The sequence below is a fragment of the Natator depressus genome, chromosome 24 (assembly GCF_965152275.1).
Source record: "Natator depressus isolate rNatDep1 chromosome 24, rNatDep2.hap1, whole genome shotgun sequence".
Classification (NCBI taxonomy): Eukaryota; Metazoa; Chordata; order Testudines; family Cheloniidae; genus Natator; species Natator depressus.
In genome coordinates this window covers 1,208,160-1,227,070 of record NC_134257.1, presented here as the reverse complement: position 1 = coordinate 1,227,070, position 18,911 = coordinate 1,208,160, and the positions used below count along the sequence as shown (strand labels likewise).

The following is an 18,911-nucleotide window of genomic DNA, read 5'->3' as shown; positions in this document are numbered from 1 at the left end:
CACGTGACAGGCGGGAGCGGCCACAGAGGCGCCCGCCGGGGTCACGTGGCGGGGGCGGCCTGAGGCCGGCCTGGCCCCGCCCTCTCCTGGGTCACGTGATGGGGCGGGCGCCGCTGGGTAGTTGTCAGTGTGGGGGAGACTCAGGTAAAGTTGGTAACGCGGAGGCGGCAGCGGCCCCGGTAATTGCGCGCGGCCCCTTTAAATCCCGGCCCCGGCCGGGCGCCCCTCCCTCAGCCCGGGGAGGGCGGCAGCGGCCGGCGTGGGCCCCCGGCCAGGGGGAGGCGGCCCCGGCCCCGCTCCCTGCCCGGATCCGGACGCCGTGCGGCGGGTTTTGTTTACGGTCGGGTTCGCGGCCTAGTGGGCCCGGCCGAAGCCGGGGGCTCGCGTAGTGCGCGCGGCCGGGCCCGGGGAGGGGGTCGTGGGCGGGCGGCCGGGCCCGGGCCCGGGGGCGCTGGTGGGGGGCGGGGAATGGCGGCAGCGGCCATGAGGGCGGAAGCGGCGCCGCGGCCGGGCTCCGACCCTGCCCCCCCGTCCTGCCGGCTCCGAGGGAGCTGCCCGGCTTGGCCCCGCGCCCTCGGCCGCTGCCGGCCTTGACCTCCCCGCCGGATGGAGCGCCCTGGCTGCCGCCCCTGCCCCCTGCGCGGGGGGCGCCCGCCCCGCACAATGGCCGGGCAGCTGCCTGCCGCCGCGCTCCCCCCGGGCCCTGCGCTCCCTGGCCGCGCTTCTTGCGCCGTGTGCTTGCCCGGCGGTCTCGCTGCGGGGGCCCAGCGCCTCCCCGCAGTGGCCGCGCAGCCCCGCTGGCTGATCCCTTTCCCCCGGGCGCAGCCTCTCAAAGCCACCAGCCTTGCTGGCCTCGAGAGCCCGCAGCGGGGTGAGCCCGTCGGCGCCTGGCGAGAGCCACCCTCTTCGCTGCTGTTGGCCCTCGGGGCGTGAAACCTTTCTGGCCCTGTGGGCGGCTCATCCCCGTTGTCCGCTGCTGGATCTGCCCTTCCCTCTCCCGAGCAGACTGATGCCAGTGCTGGCCGCTGGGAACTTCTAGAGTTCTCCTCCTGTCACTGCACGGTGACTCCTTCGCCCCCGGGGCTGCCCTAGTGTCCTGCTGGTAGATATAACAGCGGTGGGTTTATTTCAGGCGCGTTCTGTACACCAGGTTGCTTTAGAAAGGCACTACTGACCGCTTGTAGCAATTGTGCAGACGCTTGTGTGTGGCACCCTGTGCTCAGGTGGGCTCTGTAGGGCTTTACTGACTGTATCTGGAAACATAACTACGCGCAGCATCAGGGTACCCAGTGCTAATACATCTCTGGCCTGGAACAGGGTGAATTAAAGGAAATGATCCAGTCTTCTACACTTCTGTAGTGCTGTGCATCTCATGCATTTATTACATAACATGCTGCTCACAATCCAGCATAATCTTAGTTTAGGTAGAGCTCTAATTACCAAGATATTCACAGGAACCTGCAGCAACTTGGAATAATAATATATGGTACTTGTAGCTCCTGAGGGATCATTCCGGTTCATTGACATCCACACCAGTTCAGAATTGCATGTTACAGTATATTTATGTAGCTTTTGAAACTATCTGTTCAGATTTCAGAGTAACAGCCGTGTTAGTCTGTATTCGCAAAAGGAAAAGGAGTACTTGTGGCACCTTGTTGCATCCGATGAAGTGAGCTGTAGCTCACGAAAACTTATGCTCACATAAATTGGTTTGTCTCTAAGGTGCCACAAGTACACCTTTTCTGTCTGTTCAGAGCTTCCCAGTAAAATAATGACAGGTTTCAGCGTAGCAGCCATGTTAGTCTGTATTTGCAAAAAGAAGAATAATGGTCGCTAATACCACATTAAGATTTCAATAGCGCTTTATCTCTCAGCATTTTGCAAAAATCTGTATTTTCTATACCCATGAATTATTTCATCCATAACTGAAATGTATTTGCCTCTTTGCGAAATGTGGCATAACCCTTACAGACTATCCCTCTGTGCCAGGCTCTTTCCGGTGCACACGCTCCCCAGCAGTGCAGAATGATCATTCTAAATACTTTGCCCTTCTGTAGTCCTTTCATCTGAGACCTCAGAGCCTTTTTCAAATGTTAATGAAGCTTCATGGAGGGGGTGTGAAAATATCATCGTTCCCTTTTAACAGATAGGGAAACTGAGGCTGAGTCATGCTGTGACTTGCCTAAAGTCACGCAGGGAGTCTGTCAGAGCTGGGAATAGAACCCAGGTCACCTCCATCTGTTTTGTGCTCTGAACACTTCTTGCAATCGTGCATTTGACTGAGAGATCACTGCTCTACAAAATGCAACTGAGCCAGGATTTTTGGTGGAACACATAGATTATTATAAATCTTACATTTCTTGGTCTCCCTTTTTCCTGAAGACCCCAAAATACCTACTAGCCTGCATAGACAGGAATCTCTTCTACCCGTGAAATGAAAAGCAGTGGAAAATAAGTTCAGAAAGTGAAGAGTAACTGCAGAGTAAATTATTAAAAACATTAAATTAAAATGATAGTAAATTAAATTGCAAGCTCCTTGAGGTGTAGTGGTCGTGTCATAACATAGTTGTGGAGCACTGTGGCTTTGTCTGATGCTATATAAATATAGTGTTTCCCTTTTTGGCATATAATTCAGAAGTCAAACTGATTTGATAATGTTTTTCATTTCTCTAGTTCATTTCATTCTAGAATACCAGGGACACAATGGAAGGAAACTGGAATCACTATTTTATTTATATAGCATCTGCCTCGAAGTACAAGATGCTTTACAATTTAAAAAGAAATATACAGGTAAAATGAGTGACCAAAATAGCAGTTAGAAACTTCAGTTAGATCAGACTGTCGCTGTTTCTGTGTGGTAGCGTTTCAGATGTCAGACTCCTGGACTAATATTCTGCATTTTTAATAGTGCTTAATCCCTAAGGGTTCCGAAGGGCTGCACAAACTAGAGTATGATCCTGGAGTGAATTCTTGGTAGGTGGAACCCTGGGCCTACCCAGAGCCTTACTGAAGTCTGTGGGGCACTGCACAGAGCTCATTGCAGGGTTGGGATCAGAACAGATACTTATATCAGTAGTTGCTTGCTGAGCTTTATACATAGTGGTTATTTAATTCACCATTGAAATGCTGCTGTGCCAGGATTGAAACATGGCAGCTGTTAAACCGGTGCCTAGGAACTGCATAAGGGTTTAGGACAAGAAAGTAACAGAACCATATCCTACTGAAATTGCATATTAAGTTAGTACAGTATGAAACATGCATTATTACTTCCCTCTGGGCCTGCAATTCTGATGCCAAATTTAGTTTAATATGATAACTTGTTTGTCTGTGAAATATTTAGTGCTGGAGTAGATGTACCAGTGAGGAATAAGAGTAATGTTAGGGGAAGAATCGGGTATGGGGTGGGAGGGGGAGTTTGCTGGGATGGCTTTTTGTTTTCTGACTTCTGTTAAAGTTTCTGCAGTGCTTTAAGGAGTGGGGGGTGGGGGGAGTTTTCTTCATTGACTCTACCCCCAAATGTTCTTATTGAGCAACGAGCCCTGTAGCACGGGTTTATTATGCTTTGTATCAGATGGTGATACTGTTAGAGCCATTCTGGCAAATGCTAACAAATATCGTCTCATTGTTTCCTGGTGCTCCCCCTCTGTGTGTATCCGTCTCTTGTTTTATACTTGGATTTTAAGATGCTTGGGACAGAGATTATCTTCTTGTTCTGTTTTTGTATAGCGCGCAGCACAGTTGGTCCCGGTCTATGACTAGGACTCCTAAGTGCTGTGGTAATGCAAATAATAACAAAGGCAGGTGATTGTTACCCCCATATTACAGACCGAAAAAGCGAGGCAGAGGTTGTGATTTGTCATAGTGTATCAGTCTGAGCTAGAACTCAGGAGTGCGGAGGTGATTTGTGTGTCAAACGTTGTTTGGCAATAAGATTTTTGCAGACTTGCCCATCGGGTAACAGATTTTATTGCTGAAGGAACTGAGCAAGATCTGGAAGTTTCAAAAAGTTCTGAAAAATCACTATTGTTTAGGAGTCTTTGTATGTTTAAAGATGTTTAAGATGTGGATATCCCAAGGAGGTGGACGACTTGACCTTTTGTGGGAAATTGCAGGAAAGATTGCATTAGAAGCATTCATTCAAGTGAACAACAGAAGCTGGTACAGGCCATCTCTCACTGGAGCAGCAAAATAGTGTTGCAGGTTTACAAACACAGTGCAAAGCTAACTTTAGGGGCTTCTGCTTTGTGCTCCAAAGAAAAGATGCAGTTGCACTGTCTACTCGCTGTCTTTGAAGATTTAGCTTTCCCATCCCTTAGCACTGCCTCATGCTGAGAGGCTTTTCACTCGCTCCACCCTCCTACAGTACATTGGTTCCCACTTGAGGACACACAATTGATCTCCATGAATAAAGTTTCAGATAAGATACTGATCACTTGTTTCTCTTGCTGAGGTTTCTGTCTGCATGCATTATTTGTTCCTTCTTAGATTCGGGAGGTCCCACATGCTGCTAGTGAAGGGCCTGTCGCTCCAGAGGTAGAGCTGATAGCCTTATTATCCCAGCGGTAAACTATTCAAAGTTACTTAGTTCAGAGGCTCATAAATAACTGAAATCCTCCTTGGAGCTTTTGAATGTACCTGGCATTCTTTATTCTTTGGAGCCGTTTAGGTATGGTGAGATTGCACAAGGTGTTACTGTCACGGCTGGACTTTCCTTGCATTGGGGGTGTAGGGATTTGCAATTTAATTTGGCTGTGATATATTTCCTGTGCCAAACTATGTCTGGACAGGAAGTCCTGAAGTGATCATAGAGCATTGCTGAAAGTGTCTCACTAGTTGCTGTGCCCTACATCGATCATGGGCAAAGTGATTTAATCCTGCGTAGAATTTTTGAAGGGTTTTGGAATCCCTCAGATGATATTTATAGCACTCTTCTTTCCGGAGTGTATTGGATTATAGATGACAAATTAATATTCCTAGAACAGGGTCACAGCCCAAATTACCTGGGTTTGTGTTTGAAGATGAGAGCTCTCTATTTCAAACAAACAAACAAACCAAGCCCACAAACCTGTTTAATGTTGGAAACATCTTGACTTGGAGAGTCACTTCCCCACCTTTCCCTGGGATGCGGGGAGTGATGAACTTGTGAGGAGCAGAGGATGAAAGCAGTGAGAACAGAGGTTCAGTTGATGGTCTTGAGGCTTTGAGCTGTTTGTTTTGTGCACTTATAAAGTGTCCACCAGGGTAGCATTGAGGTGCCTCTAAGCCATGTAGATGGAAGGATCCGCGTTGACGAATGCTAATTTATATTCCTCAGTCTCTTGCATTTGAGCAGTGGAATGTTAAAGGCTGCCTCCTACTACAGAGACACATATTTCTGCTCCAAAGATTTAGTCATGTAGATTTCGGGGGGGTGGGAGGCAGTCCTCTATGCAGGAACAGCCTGGGGTGTCTCAGCATGGGTGCAATGTTGTACCTTTCAGATATTGCGTATTACATGTTAGGGCTTCAGGAAATAGGAGACGGTGGGTGGCCTTTTACTTTCACATCTCTGGAAATAGAGTTGGTGTATAGTGGTTTTGGGGGTATAAACTTTACTTTGGTGTCCCACCCACTCAGTACCCAGAGCCTTGGTACTGCCTTTTGTTTTCCGCTTCTAACCGTCTGTTCTCTCATCTCTCCCTCCCCCCGCAGAGTTCTACCTTGTAAATACTGTTATTTGTATATACTGTAAATGATGACATCGGTGGGCACTAGCCGAGCCCGGGGGCCCTGGGAGCAGACACAGGCACAGAGCCAGACACAGCACAAGCAGCGGCCACAGGTAAGGGAGTGTCCATGGAAACCAGCTGGCTTGGAGGTGGAGACTTGGCACCTTCAGCTGCTCCAAGCAGTTGGCTAATAATTGGGCTTGGCCTAACACAGGGGTTCTCAACCTTTTTCTTTCAGAGCCATTCCTCCCGTCCTCCTCCTCTCCCCCCCCCCCCCATACTATAAAAACTCCAGGCCCCAGCAGGGATGAGGCGTGGGCACTTAGGGCTCCTGGCTTCAGCCACCAGATGTGTGTGTCGGGGGGCCTTGGGGCTTTAGCCCTGTGGGACTCGGGGCTTCAGCCGTGGGGGGGGCTCCATGCTCTGGACTTCAGCCATGGGTCAGGGCTGGGGCTTTAGCCACAGGGTGGAGGGGCTCAGGGCTGCAGGTGGGAGAGGTGGGGGTTTGGCTCTCGGGGGGGCCCCTCAGGGCTTCTGCCCCTCATGGACACTGGGGCTCAGGGCTTTAGACCCAGGTGGAGTGGTGGTGCTCGGGACGTCAGCCCCGTGGCTCCGCTCCTGGCTTCAGCCCTGCTGGGGTGCCATGACTCGGGGCTCCCTGCAGTTCTGCTCCCGGTTTCAGTCCTGTGCTTCAGCCACGGGTCCCTGTAGCCCCCTAAAACCAGCTTGCGGACCCCCAGAGGGATGCGGATGCTGGCTGAGAACCATTAGCCTAACATACCTCCTAGAACAGCTTCCTCTGTGCTGAAGTGTGCTGCTGTGAGAGGCAGGTGGACAGGCTGACCAGGGGCTCTCTGACAGTGTGGTCACTACTTCAGTGTCTCCAAGTGAGAGCCTGAGCTGGAACCTCTCTGTGTTTTCCTGACCACTCCCTGCCCCTGTAGGTAAACCCAGCTGGCTGATGTGCCACTTGCAGAGTTTGCTTTGAGGTTCTTGTTTCTTCCTATACTGAGGGATCTGTCCTGGGAAGCTAGTTTATTGTGAGATTGTTGGTTCGCATGGGTTCAGTGGCATTTCGTTCTCCTTCAGACATCTCCACCTGCCTCTCTTTCATCTTTATCTCCACTTTGAGACCTCCCATCTGTGTGCCCCTCTTCCCCTCACTCCTTACTGGTGTTCTCAAGGAAGCTGTAAATGCTTAGAAGAGAGTTGGTTTGAAATGCACTGCTCTAACCCTCCTCCATCATCCTCTGCAATCTCTCTAGGCCACTGCAGAACAGATTCGACTTGCACAGATGATTTCGGACCACAACGACGCTGACTTTGAGGAGAAGGTGAAACAAGTGAGTGTGGGGAATGGGGAGAACTCAGGGTTGAGCAGCTTCTCTAGCTAGACTGGAAGTTGGCAGCTCTGTTTTCAGGAGCTGAAGTGCCAGCTGTGTTGAACCCGAGGCTGAGAACAACAATAGCAACTCTGAAATAAGCCAGAACAGGCCCGGGTTGTCAGGCTAGTGATGGAGGGCTGAGGGGAAGCAGGTCAAAGGGGCAGCTAACTCAGATACCTTTGCCAGGCCAGGTGGAGGTCTGCCCTTCATTGTCATCTTGTTCCTTGTGTTAAGAGATCTCTGCAGTGGAGCAGACCCAGGGAGAGCTGCCCTTGGGATAATAAGCTGCATTGGTCAGAGGAAGCAGATACTAAATCTTGTGTGTCCCACATGTGAGCTCATGAGGTTGAGCCATCAGCCTTTCAGTTCTCTCTGCAGCACTATCACCCTCTTGTTGTGAGGTCCTCTGGCCAACACCTGGAGTCACTTTGGGATTTGCAAGGCCCTGCCTCCACGTTGACTGGTGAGAGGTGACTTTAGGATTTCTGAGACATGGGGGCACCTTCACTCCTGCTTCTCTGGCCACCCAGTGTACATTCTGGGGCACACGGTTAAACTCAAGGACAGCAAGGAGACATCCATGCCTGGACACTGCTTGGTAGCTCTTCTCTTCTGCAATTACAGGTTTTCTCTCCTCTCGAACCCAAGGCATTTCTTAGCTCTAAGGAGGTGTCAGTCCTCTCTGGGTTTGGAATGAGCTGATTGTGTCCTCTTCCTCCCCACAGCTGATTGATATCACGGGCAAGAACCAAGATGAGTGTGTGATTGCTCTGCACGACTGTAACGGGGATGTCAACAGAGCCATCAACGTGCTGCTGGAGGGGAATCCGGACACGGTAGGAGAGGCTCCTTCAGCTTTGATTAGCAAAAAGGTGGTTGTGTGAAGCCTGGTTGGAGCTAGTGATCTCCAGGTAATACAGCTAAGTGCGCGAAGAGCACACGGGATGGGGTAGCTTGTAAAGGGCTGTCTGACAGTGCGAGTCAGGAGGCCCTGACAGTTAAGAGTGCAGTGTATGTGTAATGGGGGGCCATGCCCTGGCTTGTTTAGCGGCCTTTCCTGTGTGTGCATTGGGGAACAGATCAAGATCGAGTCATCTGACAGCCTCAAAGGAAGCAAGTGAGTAACCTAGTAAACCTCTGTTTCTTTCTGTGTCTCCTGAACTTTAACATCTTTGGCCCTGGGTTTTTACCCCGATCTTGGTGCAGTCCCATGTCTCTCAGCTGATGTGTTCGCCATTGCATGGGCTGTCCCTGCTGTGTCCTGCTAGGGTCCAGCTCTTCTAGGTGCGGTGTGTCCTTCTAGTTAGACTTGAGTTCCATGGTTCATTTGAGTGCTCACATTCTGTCATACTTAGTTAACCCTCAGAATGACCCTCTCAATAGGCATCTGCCCAAAGGAAGCTTCCCCCCTAGCACTAGTCCATCACCTTTATGGTAAAGCAGCCCAAACAGTTTCATCAATTGTAACCGAATCAATATCGGTGAATAATGTCAAAGCTGTCAGGCCCTTCCATACTGCAGCTGAAGGTCAGATCTTGCCTATCTGGGTACAGTGGGGTAGTGTTGGTATTGGAAGGCTGATCTTAACCAAATTTCCTAGCTCTACTGGGTTTGAGACTGTCACTTTAGTGTATGGTGCATTAGCTGGGTTTCTTTTAGAAAAAAGTAAAAAAACGATGTTCTAATTACTGAACTGTATGTCCGTGCCATCTGTATTCTGCATATCATCTCTCCTTCCGATCTGTGGACTCCCACATGCTTTGGCATATCTGTACTGTCCACGTGGTGGATGCTTCCATGCCTTCACGGAGCCATGTGGGTTTAAGGGCCAGCCCTTTCTGCCCAGAAGCATGCAAAAACTGGCTGTCGGTTAGCTGTAAACTCATTTTAAAAACAACAGGAGTACATCTAACCTAGGCAAATCTCAGCTGTGATTCTGTGCTTCACCCAGAATCACTTCCAGGGCTTCTTCCAATAAAACCGACATGCCATTAAAATCTTAGCGGTTTAATTTCTTGAATGAACGAATTGCTCATGAAAATAATGTTGTGGGTTATATCAAATCTGAAGGTATGCCCTGTTTCCTTTACATGGGCAGCTGAGCCACTCAGCAGTGCAAGATGCCAGACACAGTCACTGCAGTAGCTTTGCAAAGGCAGGACCAGCGTTGGCAGGGTAAAACCCTCTCCACACCAGCCACTTCTTTAGTCTGCAGTGCCATAGGGGGCTTGCAGGTTGCCACCTGCAGCAATCTGAGCAGAGTCTTCATCTGCACTGAAATTGGTGAAGACTTTCTGAGCCTCTCGTGGTCTGAGTTCAACTTCTGCTGACAACTCAGTGAAAAGATGTTTGTTAGGATGATGCGCCATTGATAATGAGTGTCTCAAAGATGCCCTAACACTGGTGAGCACTGGCTCACTTGCTTAACGGAGTAATATTGGAACGTGTCACACTTCAGAGGATAGAAGAGCAGACAGGATATTAGTTCTGAGTTTGATTTTTTTTTATAGCTGTGCTGTACAAAGTAAATATTATCCTGACTTCCTTCTGAGTGAGTTGCCTGTGAAGAGAGACTCCTCTGGTTTGAGGCCAGCGTGTGCCTAAAAGCTTTTTTGCCACTCTGTGTGTTGCCATCCAAGGCCAGCTGTTCGTTAGTCAGCAAGTTTGTCAGTGACTTGTGACTCAGTGTTAATTGTGCTAATGCTGTGCAGCATTGGTTCAATATGAATGTGAAACCATTTCATACTGGCATGAAATAAAACTGCCGTGGGTGATTGGGGTGAGGTGGTGATGTGTTGTTTAATTAAACTCGGAATGACTTGAGCTTCCCTGTTTGTGGGGTTTTTGGTGCTTCTCACAATGCTTTCCTTCCTGGAACCAGGCAGGTGTGTAGAAATGCCTGTGTGGTGGGAACAGCGGGTACCCTGGGATTTTTTTGTAATTTCCAGAGTTAACATGTTATGTGAACAGATACTGGGGCCCAAGCAAGTGACACCTTTTTGGGTTGTTTTGCCAAAAAACATGGGCAGTTCCTTCCTCCCTGTACGGCCAAAATGTTACTTTTCAAATGACTGAGATAACATGATGTTTTTCTAGCAATCCTTTAATTGGGTCTTTTCTGGGATGAGTGACCTAGCACGGATCTGTGCCTGAGATCCCAAGGTAATAAGCTGAGTGATCACTGGAACTTCTTAAAAGTTTCTGTGGCTACTGAGAAATCACTTCCATTCCCTTAAAGGAGGGCAAGTGAGTACCCTGTCTGGGGGGCTGTTGCCTGAGGGGTCTCAGACAGCAGAGAAAAGTCAAACTGGTCCACGTGTGGAGTGACTTAAAAGAGATGATGGTTCTTTCTTCAGTTCCTGGGGCAGAGCTATTTGGGTTATAAGAGCAAGCACAGCTCAAATTATTGATTGGCCTCTGAGATGGGCTAAAACAAAACAGCACCCTTCAACCCTGTACAGCTGCCTGCAGGTCAGCAGGAGAGAAGCCTGTCGTGTCCATGCTGTGTCTGTTCTGAGGGACATCACTTAAAATGAAAGAATGCAAACCGAGGAACAAGCATTCTTGGGTGGGTAACTTTCTGAGCGAAAGCTGCCAGGAGCCTGTCAGCTCCGACAGTGGAGAGGAAGTTGGCAGTGGCTGTGATGTGATGTGAAGCTTTGGATAAGTGCCTATCTTGTTTTATTGGAACAGTTTTCTGTCTTCCCTCATTATATTTCCCCCAGGATGTTAAATTATGCATGTAGCCTGCATCCAGTGTTGATCAAATGATGAACTTCTTTCCCCCTCTGCTAAACTTCAGCATTCCTGGGAAATGGTTGGGAAGAAGAAAGGAGTCTCCGGGCAGAAGGACAGCGGGCAGACAGAACCCAGCGAAGAAGGCAAAGAGAACCGGGACAGGGATCGGGATTACAGCCGGCGACGTGGCGGGCCACCAAGACGAGGCCGAGGCACCAGCCGTGGAAGAGAGTGTATGAGCCTGCCCTTTAATAGCAACTATAACTATCATGGTACATGGCAGGCAATTAAAGTGTTGTGCTGACGTTCGTTTTAAAGCTCATAAGTCTAGAAAAATGACTACAAAAATCATCCTCTTGTATGTGTGCAGAGTCCCATCTGGTGCCCGCAGCTGGTTCCCTGACCCTTTGGCATCTGAGTCCCTGGGTGATGGATTCACGCCATAGCTGCCAAACGGCACTAACAGACGCAAAACATGGTGCCATAGCATCTATAGCTCTGTGTCAGTTTCCCACACAACCCTCACCACGTGCTCTAGGGTCTCCTTCCTTGAGTTCAAAATGATGTTGGAAGTTGTCCTAGTGTCGTTCTCTGTGTCTTTCAGTTCGGGGCCAGGAGAATGGATTGGATGGTGGTAAGAGTGGAGGCTCCTCTGGAAGAGGCACAGAGAGAGGGAGACGGGGCCGCGGACGAGGCAGAGGTACACAAAGTGGGGGTTGTGTGCTGCGGGTGGTGGATCCGATGTAGCTATTTCCAATTGACTTCAAAAAGCTCTTCTGTAGAGAGCTCTTGAGGGGCTGAATAGAAGTCACGGGCAGTAAATATTTTTCATCTCTATTCTTGTGTTAATGCTTAGCACCTATATATTGCTTTGCACCTGGTAAGCACAGTAGAGCCATTAACTAGTTCTCATACCCTACCCCTGAGGCTTAGTTAAATATTGCCCCATTTTACAGGTGGGGGGAACCAAGACACAGGCGGCTGTTGTATGAGATCAGGGAAAGCATTTGTTAGCACCAGAATCTAAGTTCCTGTCCTTGTATCTCTGGGCTGCTCTGCTGCCTCTCTGTGAGCAGCACTCATTCATTCTCATTGCTGAGAGTCTAAAAATAAATCTTTCCATGAAACAACCTGAGTTGTTTGGTAATTGCTGATGAGACCATGTCCTGTAGATTTGGAGTCTGGCCTCTCATATTTGTGCCTTGTGACCGATGGGGAGCTAATCTGTGGCTGGAATCATTTGTCCCTATTTACACCGCTAACATGTAATTCACATGCATGTAAAGGAGCAGTCTGAAATCTTATCAATGCAGGAAGATGCTGAACATGGTCATATACTGGGCGTCTGAAATGCCGCATAGTGTTAAACACTTACCTTCCCAGCAACACGCAGCAAAGCTGTGAGCCTTGCTGTTTGACGGCAGGACTACACTGATGTCTGTCTGTCTCTCTTACAGGTGGCTCTGGAAGGCGGGGGGGAAGATTTTCTGCCCAGGGCATGGGGTAAGTTTTTTATTGGATACAAAGCAAGAAAAGCAAGATAATTTGTGAATTTGTCTCTGCACGGGGGTGGGCAGGGGACAACATAAGTCTGGTTAAACTAACTGGTGGGTTCTGTCATTTCTTGCTGGTTTGTGTATCTGTCCCATTGCAGCAGCTGTATCATACTGAGTTGCATTTGGAATGGCTAAGACAGCAGTAGGTTTGTCTTACAAAGTGGATGGGGTCTGCTTAAACTATGTCCTGGTTTAAATGTGATTGATTTTCATTCACAGCAGTTACAAGGAAATCTAAACTTGCTCCCCCCAATCTGTGTTCCAGAACTTTCAACCCAGCTGATTATGCAGAGCCAGCCAGCACGGAAGAGAACTATGGGAATAGCAACAACACATGGAACAGTACTGGCAGCTTTGAGCCCGACGATGGGACAAGTAAGTGACCTCCATGCTTCCGTCCCATTACTACCTGCTGGTTAGATCAAAAATTGGTTTCTTGCAAGTCCCCTTCAGTCACATGGATAAAGTAGCAAGGGAATGGATTGTGGATTCAGGGCAGGAATTCAGTGTCCTGCTTTCCTTATACCCAATGCTGTTCTTGTTGCAAGTGTCCAGTGTGCGTTCCTTGGTTTTCCTGGTAAGTTTTACTATCCGACACTTTGAGGTTATCAGTGGAAGTGTGACAGCTGCACAGTCAGATCTAGCATGTGCACTGGAAGCACCTGGGTCATGCAGTGCCCTGCTACGAGCTGGTGAAGGTGCTGACCAAGGGCACTGGCACGCTTGCCTCTGACTGCTTTCTGGCATGGGGGCTGTGTTTTGGCACACCTGTCAGCACAGAGGACATTGTGTAAACAGCGATAAGGCTGACTGGTGGTAGCTTTTCCTTGCACGTAGTGCATCCTCCTGAGCCAAGCTTTCTGCGTTCAGATGTCCGCTTTCGCTGTATTCCGACGTGGGGAGTGCTCTGTTTCCTGCCCCAAACTGTTTGCAAGATGAGATCTTAATACAGAAAGCTGGCTTCTGGGGAATTGATGCCCAGGGCCTCCCTTTCTGTCCAGGAGTTCTGCTCCTCACTGAGCTGTCCAAGCACTCTTCTCTTGCTGTTTTCTTGCATTGTGAAAATGGGGTGGTGTTTTCATATAAACATTGAGAGTGGGTTGTGAGATTTGAGTAGATGCAATTTTGGCAATGCAGTAACTGGACATAGTCTCATGGGACACTCTCTAATTAAAGCTAGTCTTGAGACATCTGTGCGTTTTTAGAGGGGAGCAGTATCTTACACCACAGTGGGGTCAGAACTTCTGTGCTTCTCAGCTCTCTCCTCTGAGTTACTCAAGTGAGCCCAAGCTCCTGCCACCATACATCAGACTTTTAAAACAGACTATTCTGACACTGTCCCGTTCATCTGCCTGCCTCAGCTATGACAGTTCAGTTTTATTTTCCTTCTTCCAAAATACCAACTGAAGACCTGTTACTTGTTCGTTTCCATTGAGTACGTCCTGTCTGTGTAAGGAAGTGGTTAATATCGTAATTATGCTGTAGTTATGGTAATCTAGCAAATGCATTTTTCTGTCTCACTTTCAAAGCTGCTGTTCATTAGAATGGATTATTGCACCTTCCCAGCATGCAGCTGTAATTTTGTTCCTCTTTCAAAGACAGGGAATAGCCTTTTCAGAAAAATCACTTTTTTGGTCACAGCTTTTTAGCAGATTGAAACTCCTGCCGATGGGTCTGAGACAGTGTAGCTGTTTAATCTGGACTGTTAGAGGGCTGGATAAGAATCCATACCTTTGGGGCAAGGGAATGTTTTTGTTTACACTGCGTAGGATAAAAGAATGGATAGAAACACGCCACTTCTACTTACTGCAAGTTCATACCTTTCTTTTCCAAGTAGATTTTCATTGTGTGTACACCCAAACCAGTGTTCTTAGGAAGGATAAATCTAACCAGAGTCTGTAGTTACTGGGTGGGGAGAGAGCATTGCTTCACTCCACATAGAAGGATCCAGGTTTGCTTCTGTGCTACAATGTGTTCATAGTGTAAATTTCATGATAAGTTCTTTACAAACATGTCATGCATTATCATTTTATGTTTCCATTTTAGCAGCCTTGAGCATCTCTCTTTAATTTTAGCAATATCCACAGGTACAATGTTACTGGTGTACGTGGGGGCAATGAAACTTGTTCTCAAGCCAAAATTTCACTGGTTGTTTTTCTTTTTCTTTTCTTTTTTGTTTCAGGACTTGATTTCATTGGGGGTGAGGGCTCAAATTATCCCCGAAAATTTGACACTGCTCCTGGTATGATACATCCAGGTGCACTAACTGCCCCGGATACCTTTACTTTATAGCTTATTTTAAAAACTGAAATATCTGTGGATATGTCATTCTTATGAATATTTGATGTTTGTTCTGACTGTGCTTTTACTAATGCTGACACCTTAAATGTAAATCAGGAGCGGTTATGTCTAAAGGCGCATGGGTGATGTAAATTCCAGGTTCAGCCACTGCTTGTCTGCACCCTCAGCACCACCAGGTCTGTGGCCCCAACAACATCCTACCCAGTACAAGGAAGTGCCAGGCAGCTCAGGCTCCTGTCTCTCTCACTCAAATGCAGAAAGTTCTGACCTGGCTAGCTCCTAGTGCTGCACGTACCCTGAGTCCCAGGCTCAGCGACGCAGTGCTCTGCTCCCTGGCCTCCAGAGCAAGTTTCTGCAGAGGGTTTGCAATGCTGCTGCAGGTGTAATTAGACCTGCTAGGCGCTATCAGCACATCACTCCCACTTACAGCTGCTTCTTGGTAAGCATTGCATTGATTAGTCGCTGCTCTGGCATTCACCACTGTGCAACATTACTCCTCCGTCCTGTGCACACATATGCCCAGGGTTCCTGGATGTCTGAGATTCCACGCACTTGATGCCTCAGAGATTTAGGGCCTTGTCACTTTGCTTCCTGCCTTTGGGATCTTTTACTGTTGCGCACTTTAAGACCTGAAGGGGCCATTAGATCATCAGGTTTGAGCTCCTGTATCACACAGGCCAGAGAATTTCACAGTCATCCCTACATTGAGCCCAGTAGCTTGCTTGACTAAAGCAGATCTTCCAGAAAGGCAGCCAGTCTCAATCTGAAGACTTCAAGGGATGGAGAATCCACCACATTACCATGGAAAGTGAAGAATAAATGGGGAAAGCTTGGCCGTTGAAGTCAAAGCTTGTTTTTCTGGATAAGGATCCTGTGAGGGTTCGGGTGCAGGTTTTCCATTACCTGCTTCTCCTCCCAGTTTTACCCCGAGATTAAGCCTGCATGTCCCTTTTGTCTGCAGTTTCCTGTTCCTTTGTGGCCAGTTTACAGCTCTGAGCTGAGACCTCCAGCCGTGGGTAGTGCACAAGCTGTTAGTGTGAAACCAGCTGCTGGAGTTCTGCCATTCAGTGTCGCACCCGTTTGTGTGTGCATCTGGATTTACATTCCGTGGAGCTTCTCGAGCCCAGTCGCTCTTCTCTGAATTCGGTCAGTGAATATCCAATATCCTGTGGCACCTGCAGGCCCTCCTGGTCAGTTACGGGAGCAGCAGACTCTGATGTTAACGTTAGAGAGATGTCCGAAAAGAATAGAAAGGGGCCACCGAGGAGTCCCTCTCTTCAAGCTTGTGGCAAGTGCAACAGGGCTGCAGGCTGTCCAGAGGGAATGGCTAGCTGCTGTTACGGGAGCAGGCTGTCACCTGAACTACTATCTGGTACTAGCTGACTCAATGACTGCACCTCTGCTGCCTTGAAAATGGATAATATTCCTCCCAGCCAACTCCTTCCCTAAGAGAGGGGAGCAACTGCCCTGGAAGAGACTCCCTCACCAGGCGGGAGAGGGCAGGGCACGCAATCTCCTGTCTTTCTGAATAGGACACTGTCTTGAGTGCCAGAGTGCTGGATTCGCTGGAGATGATCTCGCTTGGCCAGGAGCTTAGCGGGATGTTTGGTTTATTTTCAGCAAGGTAGATATACAGTGTGCTGGTTAGGAAACCATCCATTTCCTTTCTGGAGAGCATCTTGAATCGAAAGCAGCTCTCTGCATACACTTCTCCTTCCCTCTCCATGTGCAAGAAATCTCGATCAGGGCTGGACTGGGTGTGCGACACCTGTAAAGCAGCCTGGTAGGGAGAAGTTTTGGAGTGTAGGGAAAGCCTTTCTCATGGGTCTGGAAGCTGAAGAGTTTAGCTCAGCCTTCCTTGCCCCTCTGCTCTTCCTCTTATTCGCAAAACTGATCTGAGAAAAGGAAATTGAAATGGGGCCCAGGGCCATGTCCTGCAGCACAGACTCTGTTTCCTGCTTTCTGCCAATCACAACTGGATTGAGGTACCTAGCCTCTGCCTGGGTAGGGAGACGGGCTCTAGTCCCTGAAGGTCTGGAAAAGGAGCCTTCACACTGCTGCTGAGGGAGTAAAGAAGCAGATGAGAAATGAGGAAAGCTGGCTTTAACTCTTCCCCACCCCCCAAAAGGGTAGCATGTACTCTTCCCCTGCCTGTGTTATAGCAAAGGGGGAGTTCTCCAAGTGTGGGATGCCCAGAGGCTGCAAGGACCCCAGGGGTTAAACTGTACTAATGTTTTGATCCTAAATAGAATAAAATATGTAGAGGTTTGAATCGGCTCAGTTTATCAGGCAAAATAAACAATAGGCTCTGCTAGTAATTTGCTTCCTTGGTGCTCTCAAGCAGCTGCATTTCTGGAACTGGGAGACTTTTCAAGTCTTGGCCTGACAATGATAGACTATATGGAAATTCCCCTCCCCCCCTCTCCGAATCTGGGAGAGTTCTGACTAGCCTCTAAGAACCGGAGACCAAAATGTTCCACTTTTACAAGATCTAAAAAGCTCGTCAGCTGATTAAGGTGGTGTTGTCATAGGCAAAACTTGTCCTATTCTTGTAAATGTCTATAGAATTAACCCTGTTGGCTGTGTGGCTTTTTTTTTTTGTTAGTCTGGTTTGTATGGGTGAAAATGACTGGGTGAAAAGTGGCAGGCTGCTTTTGTGTCCTGATTTTCTGATGTGAAATGCTCCCCCTCTCCTCCCACCCCAGGACCTAAAATTAAGTCTCTAGTGGACTCTGAAGTGAGCATGCTACACCCAGAGTGCTCAGTTCAAACTGGGGGTGGGGGTGGGGGGGGGAACAAGGGACTTGGAACTGGCTTGTAGGGGATGCAGTCAGGTTAAAAACAAATTTTTTAAAAAGTAAATGTCTATCTTTACAAATCAAATCTTGGACCATTGAAACCAACATGATGATCTTTTCACTGCAGTATTTTATCTGTTCGTCTTTTGTATTTGTCTGAAATTGAGCAAGGAAAATTCATGAATCGCAGATTCCCAGTAGATTTCACTTTCAGAGTCTCATGCGCTAGGCAAAGTGCCCCCCGTGTTGGGTTTCAAACGCTGCAGGGAAACGTTCTCATTGAAATGAAAATAAACCCAGGGAAACATTTCAGTTCTTGGGTCTTATGAAAGCTTGTTTACAAAACTGAAACTTGGGACTGAACTTTGATCTGACAGTGTCCCTTTAAAAAAACCCATATGATTGCTAGCCAGTCTAGCTGCATAGTGGTGTCCCACAGGAGAGCTGGACTTTGGCGCCACCTCTGGCAGAAGACACTCTGGAGGTGGTGCTCTCGGTCTCTGCTGGGCTGGGGATAGCTGGTTGTGGGTACAGCTACGGCAAGGAGAGGGGGAAGCAGGAAAACGGATGGTTCTGAGCAAAGAGGCTGGGGAAGAACCCAGGGAGCCCCCTGGCTAAACCCAATACCCTGAGTTTCTGCTTTGGTGTTGGGGTGTGTCTGTGTGCAGCATTTCTTAGCCTCTCGCCTGTGCCTGGTTGGTGAGTAAGAACCCATCCAGCTGCCTGCTATGCTCCCAAATCGCTTGCCTGGCTTTTGTAAGAAATGGGGCTACGACACGTAGCAAACTTCCCAAACCCTTGCTTTCCTTTTAGGTGCTTGGAGGACAGCGACGGAGGAATGGGGAACAGAGGACTGGAATGAAGATGTAGGTACTCTCAATCCCCTCCCCATGCTAGAAGGGGGACAAAACCTGCTAGCTGAGGACTGTAGGAATAGCCCCAAACCAGGCTCCTTGTTCCAGGAACTGCACTGCACGACTCAGGTGGATTAAATATTGTCGCTACTGAACTCTGTGGAAAGTTAACACTGCGAGTTTGCAGCTTGGAAAGCATTGCCTCCTGTGGATCTGTAATATCCAAGCTGGGGGGAGGGAGTCTGGATGCAGAATGTCAAATATCTTTGCTTGTCTTTATTGCCAAGGTTGTGCTTTTTATGCCTGTTTCCAGGAGCTCTGAGCTCTTCCTTCTGTGTTAATCTGTGGTTTGTCTCATGTTCATCTCGTTGCTTGATCTGTGTTCTTGGCATCTGATTCCACTGCTTCAGAAGAAACTTTGCCTTGGTTTTTAAAGTTCTCCTAACTTTGGCCCTCATCCAGCTGCCATTTAAATCAAGGGAGAGTTTTGCTATCACCTTAAATGGTTGCAGGACTGAGCCCTTTATTGTACATTTTTTCACTTCCTTTCAGCTGGGCAGCTGGAGTTGAC

General features: G+C 48.5%; 1 protein-coding gene across 22 annotated transcripts in view; it reads left to right on the top strand.

Annotated features, from left to right (window-relative positions):
* Window positions 1-3: 3 nt before the first annotated feature.
* UBAP2L (ubiquitin associated protein 2 like) overlaps window positions 4-18,911 on the top strand; it is a 43,316-nt gene continuing 24,408 nt past the window's right edge. For 5 of the 22 annotated variants that reach the window (XM_074938328.1, XM_074938324.1, XM_074938327.1 and 2 more), the window contains exons 1-10: window positions 4-144; window positions 5,692-5,821; window positions 6,974-7,051; window positions 7,819-7,929; window positions 10,896-11,103; window positions 11,436-11,531; window positions 12,289-12,334; window positions 12,653-12,762; window positions 14,570-14,629; window positions 18,300-18,469. In XM_074938328.1, the coding sequence (XP_074794429.1) occupies window positions 5,732-5,821; window positions 6,974-7,051; window positions 7,819-7,929; window positions 10,896-11,103; window positions 11,436-11,531; window positions 12,289-12,334; window positions 12,653-12,762; window positions 14,570-14,629; window positions 18,300-18,469 (969 nt within the window). In that variant the 5' untranslated portion in view covers window positions 4-144; window positions 5,692-5,731. The other 17 variants (XM_074938343.1, XM_074938340.1, XM_074938342.1 and 14 more) reach the window with 9 other exon arrangements.